At 47.4% G+C, this 9939-nt stretch overlaps 1 protein-coding gene across 3 annotated transcripts in view; it reads left to right on the top strand.

Moving 5' to 3' along the window:
* Nucleotides 1-1665: 1665 nt before the first annotated feature.
* The window catches only part of Tsc22d3 (TSC22 domain family member 3), a 60689-nt gene continuing 52415 nt past the window's right edge, over nucleotides 1666-9939 (top strand). The window contains exons 1-2 of one of the 3 annotated variants that reach the window (XM_036175042.1): nucleotides 1666-1703; nucleotides 2537-2956. In XM_036175042.1, the coding sequence (XP_036030935.1) occupies nucleotides 2643-2956 (314 nt within the window). In that variant the 5' untranslated portion in view covers nucleotides 1666-1703; nucleotides 2537-2642. Of the gene's footprint in view, nucleotides 1704-1792; nucleotides 1844-1991; nucleotides 2209-2536; nucleotides 2957-9939 lie in introns of those variants that run through there. The other 2 variants (XM_036175041.1, XM_036175037.1) reach the window with 2 other exon arrangements.

Raw genomic sequence — 9939 nt, 5'->3', positions numbered from 1 at the left:
TCTGTTTTGTTTTTGACAGTCTCACTATTTAGTTCAGGCAGGCCTGGAAGTAGCAAGCCTCCTGCTTCTGCTTTGCAAGTAGCTGGGACTTTAGATGTGCTCCTCCACGGTAGGCTAGGGAATCTCAAATGTATTTAACTCAAGTCTACCAGGGTTCAGGCAACTGGGACTTCACTTTTATTGAAACACAGCAACTCTTGCCTAGACTTGGCGTCCCAATGGATTCTTCCACCAGGAGGCACCTGTAGTGTCTCCCAGCGCCAAAACTTACGCCCAGAGAGAAAATAGTTCTGGTTTTGGGCAGAAGATGGCAGTATATACTGCTCTATTTCAAATGTCCTGGGTTCATGAATGAAGCGAATGAAGGGGGCGGAGGGGGGGATTGTAAGGGAGTAGGGCTGAATAAAAATTTATTTGAGTTTTATACCAAAAGTGATTATTTTGGATGTTTTCTCAATTTTTCCAAGAATCAATAATTGCTCAATCTTTCACGTTCAACATATTCTAAGTTCTCAGACACCCTCAGAGCCGTCCTGCTTGATCACCTAGCGCGTCCCTGGAGCTCCTGTAGACAGCGGGGGCACTAAGCCAGGTCACCAGACTGACCCCTATATCTGCCCTTTTGCTATACCTCCGCTCGGGGTTTATTCTCCCAGATCCCTCCGCCGCCATTTCGGGACGCATCACTCCTCTTCTGACTCTGCTTGCGGGCTGCGGAGCAGAAGTCTCTCGAAGGAGCCAAGGAGCCAGAGCACCTGAAGCAGCAGGTAGCGGGGCTCTGAAAGGCGGGAGAACAAGTTTACCCCCCAAAAACCAAAAAACACCCCAGCAAAAGACGAGTGAGGAGAAAGAGGGAGTGCCGACGTGAGGAGAGGAGAGGGGGGTCAAAGGAAGGAATTAAGCGGGGAGGGGGTCAAAGGAGGCTCCGAGAAAAAGCAGAGCGTGGCGGCCAGAAATTAGAGGGGGAGGGAAGAAGTCCACGAAAGGGCAAAGAGGGGAGTGAAGAGAAGACGGGAGAAAGAGTAAAGAAACTTGGAGAACGCCAAGACGTTCCGTGACAGACATAGCGGAAAGAGCGGGAGAAGAAACGGGCGAGCGGCGCGGCGGGCGGCGAGGGAGCAGGGGCAGGCCCGGGGGAAGCTCGCAGCCCAGACAGCGGAACCCCGAGGGAGATGGCGTCGAGTGGGGCGCGGGCGGCGGGACGGGGCGCAAGAGTTAGGGGGGGACGACGACGACAAGTGAGGAGAGACGGGCACGGAGAGTCGGGCCGTGTGGCTGGGGGTTTGAAGTCGGGGCGTGGGGTGGGGGGGGCATGTCTAAGGGACTCGTGTGGTGTTTTTCTAGCACTTTTTTGGAGTCGCTGGCCGAGGGGAGGCCGGGGCCGTTCGCTCTCTCAGCACTTACTTACAAAAAAAAAAAAAAAAAAAAAAAAATCGGGGCTGCGTGGCGCGCCCCGTTTAAAGGCCCGGGCGCGTCTGGCCGTCCTGGCAGAGGAGGAGAGAGCTCCTCAGCGCCGAGGACTGGCACCATTTGCCGTCCCAGCGAGCGGGAGACCTGTGCGGCGCGGGCGGCTCTCTCTCGCTCTCTCCCCCCCCCTTCCCTCGCCCTCCCCCCCCCTTCCCTCGCCCTCCCCCCTCGCCCTCTCTCCTTCTCGCGCCGGGGAGAGCGGCGCGCGCGCTCCTGGAGCTCTGGACGTTAGCGCGGTGAGCGCCCGAGCCACCCGGTGTTGAGGCGCGCGCCAGCCAGCCAGCCAGCAAGCCAGCGAAACCGCTGAGGCGGGCTCCGCAGGAGCGCGGGCGGGCGGGCGGGCGAGCGTGCGAGCCAGCCGAGCCGGCGAGCGACGGTGCGAGCGAGCGAGCGAGCGGGCGACCGCGTGGGCGCCGAGGGGAGGGGAGGGGGCGACTGAGCGCGCCGGTGGGGAGGGCGCTCTCCCCCCCCCCCTTTCTCAAGCCCAAGCGGGGAAGCTGCGGCGGCGGCGGCGGGGCGTCCTCCGCCTGCCCCCCGGGGCTCATTTACATGCTGTCACGGCCCGGTACGGACGGACGGACGGACGGACTCCGGGGGCTCGCTCTCGCGCGCGGCTCGCACACTCGCTCGGGGGGCTCCTGGCACCGCTCAGTCAGCCGGAGCCCGCGAGCCAGACGAGAGAAGCCCGTGAGGGCGCGCCAGGGCTCTCCCTTCTCTGGCCGCCCTTCCTGCCGGCTGCAGGTCCGCCCGGAGCCATGCTCACACTTGGGAAACTTAGGACAGCGCTGGGGGTGGGGGGGGGGGGGGGAGCGCGTGTGGCACCTCCGGGGAAGGAGGGGAGAGGTGGCGGCGGGGGTGGCGTGGAGGGGGGAGCGGCCAGACCAAGGCGGCGGGGGGGGGGGGGGGGGGGGAGAGGAGGAGGAGGAAGTGAGCCCAAGGGATCCGCTGGGAGCTGTTTGTCCAGCTGTTTCTGTTCGCACCCTGAGCGCTCCAGCCAGAAGGGGGCCCCGAACTGAAGGTGTCCCGGCATTTTTTTTTTTAAGGCGCTAATTTCCAACTCTTCTCACAGCTTGTCATTTCCAGGCACCCTGGAGTCCCAAAAGGCCAGCTCGGCGGGTGCGCACCTGCCAGCCGCCCCTGACCTCGCCGATCAGGCAGCCGCCAAGCCTGAGAAGATGGCCCAGTCCAAGAGCGACTGCCGCTCACCTGTCGGCCTCGACTGCTGCAACTGCTGCCTGGACCTGGCCAGCCGGAGCAGCCTCCAGAAGGACGGCAGCGGGGAAAACCCGGGCAGCCCCACCGTGAGCAACTTTCGGCAGCTGCAGGAGAAGCTCATCTTCGAGAACCTCAACACTGACAAGATCAACAGCATAATGCGGCAGGATTCACTGGAGCCCGTGCTGCGGGACCCCTGCTACCTGATCAACGAGGGCATCTGCAACCGCAACATCGACCAGACCATGCTCTCCATTCTGCTCTTCTTCCACAGGTGGGTAGCTGGCCAGAAGGGGTGGGAACACGGCCTCCGCCTCTCTCTGCTGGATCTTCACCTTTGATGAGGGGGCAAACCACGAAGTTCCCGAGGGGCGGTGGGTGGGGGAGTGTCGGCTTCGTAGGCTACCATGACTGAACCTTTTGGCTGGCTACAGCCCCACAGAGCTCGGAATTTTAGCAGGTGCAAGTGTATTTTGAATGGTGGCTCGAAAACTAGGGCCCAGAAGATGGGATGACTCCATATGAGTTGGAAAGAGTTGTAGGTGCCCCCTCTTGGAATTTCTATAGTCCTTCAGACAATTCGGCTGTGAGGTTCTCTTGGAATTTGAGTTCCACCCTATTCAGTGGAGCTGAAACTGGAAGGACTTTTAAATTGCTGGGTGGCATTGACAATGAGGACAAGCGAAGTGTCATTAACAAAGTGGGCTTCTGATGGGGGAAGATCAAGGGTGAAGGATGGGAAAAATAGAAGCCTCTGAGAAGTTTTGAGACGCAGAATGGGGAGGACTGGCCCACTCTAGATTATAGCCTTCCATTCTGAATCCAAGTGAAAAGCAACCCCAGAAAAAAATGGTTTAGGATTATCACTTTAAGTGCTTCAAGACCTCTGTATGGCAGGAGGGCTAATGAATCCACCTCCATGTAGACCTGTGTCTGGGTGTGTATCAGATTTTCTAGAAAACCTGAAGGCAAGAATGGACGAACGGAGGAGATAAACACAATGGGAATGCCCACGGCACCTGCTATCCCTAACAACGACATACTCTGGTATTAATAACTTATAACCCAGATAGGTATTAATAACTTAAAACTCAGATAATTTAGAGGCAGGAACTTCAGGAAACCCTTCTATAAGTTTTGTGTTCTTAGTGACATTGTGTGTACGTGTGTGTACATGAGCCCATGTGCACACGTGCGTGTGTGTGTGTGTGTGTGTGTGTGTGTGTGTGTGTGTGTGTGTGTATGAGCCCATGTGCACACTGGGGTGGATTTTATGCTTGCTCAATGACACAGGTTATGTAAGTGCAACAACATTCCCTGCTGTGGGAGACCTGGGTGGTAGCACAAGTCATGCTTCTACCTTTTTGTATGAGCCTGAGCAAGTTATCTGACCTCCCTACTCTCTGTACGGCACTTTCTATCTTTGGGCAGATAATGTGCCCAAAGTGATGAAATGCCCAAAGAAGTGCTGAACACTCATTCATTACTTGCATGGTAGTGAAACTCAAATAGGACATCTTAAAAACTACCAAGAAATGTAGGAGGTACTCCTATTAACTGCTAAGAATGTGTTTACCTCCTTCGTCCCAATACAAAACCACTATCTCCTCACTGTAGCCCCAGGGGTTTCTGGTGGGGACAAGCAAGGCTGATGTCTTTATATTGTTATATCAAGTTGTTTTTCTGAGGCTTTTTCAATGCCATTGAATAATTTTCTCACTTATTTCACATTAGGCATCAAATTATTTCATGGTCTAAAATAAAGCCAAGGTAAACAGAATAGGTTTCAAGAGAATCTTCATTTCTGATTAAATACTACTGCAAGTGTGTTCAGCCCACAGATGCTGAAATCCTGTAGAGCACAATGCTTAACTGGCTTCTAATGGTCATAATGATCTGCTTGCTGGCGTAGCTCAGTTAGAGCATGGCAAAAGTGAGGGAGTGGGGGAGAAACCTGGAGAGAGCACTTGCATTTGCTTCAACTGGGAAAGCAAGGGCTCCTGTAGGTCTTTGGCGAAGTGAGAGGGTGATTTCTGTTTCTAGGCCTTGGGAGGGTCTGACCTGGATGAGTGAAGTGTAAGGCTGACATTTACTGAGATTTGCTGAGATTTGCAGAGTTCACTTTCTGTCACACCTCTGTAGTGTCCTGATTGCTTGGGTTTCTTGAAAGACCTTTTGTCATCTACTTCACTAACACCAGTTTTTGGTAATTGGTTCTTAGCAAAGCCTAGAAATGCTACTGAATAGGGATATTAAAGGCACTGTATAAGGAAAAGAACAAACTAGGGGGATATGCACCTGACCACAATGTCTTCTGGGACTAAAGCCATTCAGTCAGTGTCCTATGCTGCTATCTCAGAACAAGCCAGAAGACTACCAGGCTTTTTGAAGCTCAGTAGTGAGTAACAGAATCCTTTGGTAAGAACCTAATAATTAATGCAGGATAAATCACTCTTTCCTTAATGATTGGTATTGGAGATCCCAGGTTCAGTTGGGGCTTTGCACAGAATGACATGTTCTTTGCAAACTAGAAGAAAGTTATTGCTGGTTATGGGCCTTCTCCAATGTCTAGCTAGGCTGGACAGCCTGCCATATGAACATTTGCTTTCCTGATTCATTTGATTCCCTGGGTTTCTACCTGTATAAACCAGCCTTAATTTTACCTCTTGTTCCAATTCACAATAAGACATTTCATGTCCCTGTTTGAGTGTTTTCCACCATCATTTTCCTTTTTTTTTTTTTGTTTTTTTGTTTTTGGTTTTTTGGTTTTTCTGTATAGTTTTGGTGCCTGCCCTGGAACTCACTCTGTAGACCAGGCTGGCCTTGAATTCACAGAGCTCTTCCTGGCTCTGCCTCCCAAATGCTGGAATTAAAGGCGTGCTTCCACTATCATTTTTCAAGGCCACATCTCCTACTGGAGAAGCCAATCTGCCCCTTATTTTGTAGCAAATTCTTCTATTTCAAGGCCTCCAACATTCTTGGGAAGAAGACATGGTACATTCTTGATATATATCTGTTTCATTGGGTTTGATCTGTCCTAGCTCCCAGTAAGGCCTTGATTTTTCTTGGAACAAAGAGTGCAAACAATCTGAGGGTAGGGCTGTGTTTTACTTGCTTGATTTCTCCTTGGCTTCCACTTATGCAGCCAGTACACAGTAGTGGTGTTTTGTTTTATTTTGTTTTGTTCTGGTAATTATGGATAACTACTTAATTGTTGGTGTACTCTGAGGTAATGATTTCACTACTTTAACCTATTTTAAAAAGGTTTTTAAACTTTTTATGGATGGTGTGTGTGTGTGTGTGTGTGTGTGTGTGTGTGTGTGTGTGTGTAGGTACCCATGAAAGCCAAGAGTATCAGAACCCCTGGAGCTGGAGCTACAGGTGGTTATGAAGTACCTGATGTGGGTGCTAGGAACCAAAACTTTGTTCCTCTGCAAGAGCACCAAGCATTCTTAACCACTGAACAATCTCTCCAACCCCACAACTGATCATGTGCTAAAAAATTTTTATGAAGGTGTTTAAATGTGGATTTTTCTTTTTCAGTTTTAATCACATGTGTTAACTAATAGTATGTTAGAAGTTCTGATGGAGTGTTTGTACTTATCGGAATCAGTGAGAATGAGTATGCAGCCTTTTGGTATATAAATGGTACCTCTAGACTAGTAGGGAGAAGAAATGTTTTAAACACCATCCCTTAAATCTTGTGTAATATAATTAATAACCATAGAGGATTAATAGCTAACAATTATTGTTCATTTATAATGCATACCAAGAATAGCATCTGCATAATCTCATTTAGTATTTATACAAACCCAATGAAACTGGTATTATTAGCACTGATTTTCACTTTTACAAAAAGGCAATTGATGCTTGATTAAGTAAGTTGCCCTATGTCACACAATGAAGAGCAATGCCAAAGCTCCAACTGAGATCATGGATTCTGGAGCCTACTGAATGTCTTTAAAAAAGGAAAAAAGCACTAACACTAAAGAGGTGCATAGAACACTACAATTTTTCTCTATGAAGCAAAGAAAAATGTTATTCCAGAACCTTTCCAAATTATCAGTATGTCCAACTATCCTAATCTTACATGGGACACAGGACTCTGATGTTCAAACTGGGACAGTCTCAGGGAAACTGTGATTGATGGCTCGTCACACTATTATTAGACTTCACTTTATCATTTGACTATGCTTCTGAAGACTAGAAAGTTTAGGAGGAAGATAGAGTACACTGAACAATTTGCTGAATTTTCCAATTTAAATGCAGTATTTCAAACAAACAAAAGCTGTTTAAATGAAAACTTTGAATGAATTTAATTACCTAACTTGTTAGGTGTAGCTAACTGACAAGGTAACTGGCAATATACTGTTTTATGATTGCTGTTTTTATAACCTCAAATTTATTTCTAAGGTACTTTTTGAGATAGTGTCTCACATACAGCCCAAGATGGCTTAGAACTCACACTGATCTTGGCTGGCCTGGAACTCACCATGCCCAGGTTTGTCTTGAACTATATATAATCCTTCTGGCTCTGCTTCTCAAGTGCTGAGATTACAGGTATGAACCATCACACCTGGCTAAATAAACCATAAACTGCCTTTGGTCCCAGAGCATACCTGCTCAGTGTCATCCCAAATACTCTGAATCTTAAATCCTTTCAGCTCCAAAATTCCTAGGAGTCCACCTGTCAGCTGACCTGCTACCAATGGGTTCTCATACACAAATCTCAGGAAATAATATCAAATATTTCTGATTGCTTGTTGAGCTGGAGGAAGAGTTAGAGATCAGTTTTTTTTCCAAGAAAATTTTTATACTGTTTAGGATTCAACTCTGTCCTTGTACCATCTGAAACTCCTCTCCTATAGAATCAGTGGTATGTAGACCACACCGTGAGAAACCCTGTGCTAGAGACTGCAATCCTTTGTCAATTAATTTACCATTTGATTTCAAGGACAGGATTCTTTGTCATAGAGAGGTTTTGAGTTTCTATGTGGTTAAGCCTGTCATTCTTTGCCTTTGTGATTTTTGCTTTTGGTATCAGGCTTCGAAAGTCCTTCCTTGGCCCAAAGTAATTTAAAATAACTATTTCCTGAGTGTCTAGTAGTCTGACACAAAATAGGCACTCTTGGATTAAGGGACAGCCTCCATTAAAAATACAAATGCATTTGCAAACTTAACATTAAGGGTTTGGATACCTCATGAGAACCCTACCATATAAGAATTTGTCATTTTGCCAAGGCACAGATGTGAATTGCATGTACTGGCAGGCAAGTACATGGAAGCCAGTCCATATGCTGATGAGTAAGCTCACTGCCCTACTACCACCCACTATTACATGAGTAGCTTTGTGTTGTATATATTGTGTGCATATACATTATATATCTTATGTGTTTAGTGGTCCAATATTTGCAATGTAAATTTTGACATTTTCACCACGGTACTCACTAAGTGGTAACATACCCAGTCTCTCCTCTCCCCTGTCCTTTGTAACCTGGTACTTTCTATGTCTATAGATTTGCCTATTGTTATTTCATATAAGTGGAGTTGTGCAATATATGATCCTTTGTGTTTGGCTTCTTTCATGATGTTTTCAAGATTTATCCATGTTGTAACATGTAACAGTACTTCACTTCTTTTCATGACTGAATAATATTCCATTTTATTGCTATAACACATTTTGTTTATGCATTCATTTGTCAACAGACACATGGATTGTTTCTACTTTGTGTGGCCATTTTGAGGAATTCTGCTGTTAACACTATACAAGTATGTGCTCCAGTAGCTGTTTGCAATTATTTGGGGTATATACCTGGGAATGGTATTTCACCTATTTTTCATCAAAAATTTTGACTACTTATTCGTAGCCATACTTGCCATTTACTTCCTTGTGTGAAATTGTTTCTCATCTGAGGACAGGGTGACAGCTCATAGGAAGTAAAATTCAGTGTGAATGGGACATGGAAAAGCCAAGTTTAGAGAACAGAAGTGGAGAGAGGGTGCAGGATTCATGAAAGGCCAGGTTGGGTGGGCTGTTACAATGTGAGGCACCAAGAAACAAGAAAGCACAAGAAGTCTGCCTGGAAGGTTCAGCTCTTAAAGAGGGTCAGAAGGGGGCATTAATTTTATCTTCTTATCAGCTTGGTCCAGAGAGGACCTATGTGAGCCCATACCTTAGAAAATAACTCTTTCCAGGGTGACCTTATTTTCCCTCCCTGAATGAAGTTAACACCCTTGCTTATATTTGTACTTCCAGATAAACTGGCAGGCTCTCAATTCCAGGTAGTGTTGGCTTTTTTCCAGACTCACTCCTGAAGGCCAAGACGTCTAGATAAATGGAGATGGATGTGTCTGGCCAAAGTTACCAGGGTCTCTGGGCACATTTAATGATGGAGCACAACAAAATACTAGCCCCAACTGAATTTCTTGAAAGGGATGAGGTTGTCTGTGTCTGAACATGATGGCAGCCATTGCACTGTTTGCTCATCGTGAGTCTGCTCCTACCTGAACTTTCTCCTCTTATGTAAGGCATCCCTCAAGATAACTGCAAAGCTGTAATCTGCCATGGCTGGCTGAGTTTACATAACAAATTGGTTGGTGTCATGCAATAGTCTTTTGAGCCCTTGAGAAACCAGTGTGCTGAAAGAGACCAAATCTTGGGCTCAATTTGAGGGGCACTTTGTGTGCTCAGTGTACTCAAGGGAGAGCATTCCATGACCACAAGGGTCAGAAAGATGAAATCTCCTTTTGAGATGAAGAGAGTAATGATGACTCAGGACATATTGTGCTGTTCCAATGCCTGCAATAATGGGGCAAGGGTTAGGGCTTCATTTTATGCCAGAGCTTTGGCAACCAAGGCTTTCCATGGAATCGCCTAGGTTAGTGGGAGCCCTATAAAGGACTGAAGGTTAAACCTCACCTTTAGCAACCTTCATCCAGTGAGGGGTCAGCCTGGGGAAAATGGCTTCTGGAAGTTACTGCCTTCCATGCTGAAATCCTGCTTAATTAAGGAGTTGGAATAGGGATAAACTAGGAGCAGAAAGCAAGCTTTCCCAAATGCTGTGCTAGGAAGGAGATGATTTTATCAGCAAGCAAGGTAAGTTCACTTGTACCTTCTGGCTAGGAATTTTTCTCAAAGTAGCTAGTGAACTTTTGGAAATGCTGTAAGAGGTGTAAGGTCCCAACCAACACATGAGACTCAATGAGAAGCTCCCCAGTGTGCAGACTCTAGTCCAAGAGAAAACAAGGGCTGGAAGG

Source organism: Onychomys torridus, chromosome X (assembly GCF_903995425.1).
Source record: "Onychomys torridus chromosome X, mOncTor1.1, whole genome shotgun sequence".
Lineage (NCBI taxonomy): Eukaryota > Metazoa > Chordata > Mammalia > Rodentia > Cricetidae > Onychomys > Onychomys torridus.
Note: the sequence above shows the minus strand (reverse complement) of the source record. Positions and strands in the feature narration are given on the sequence as shown.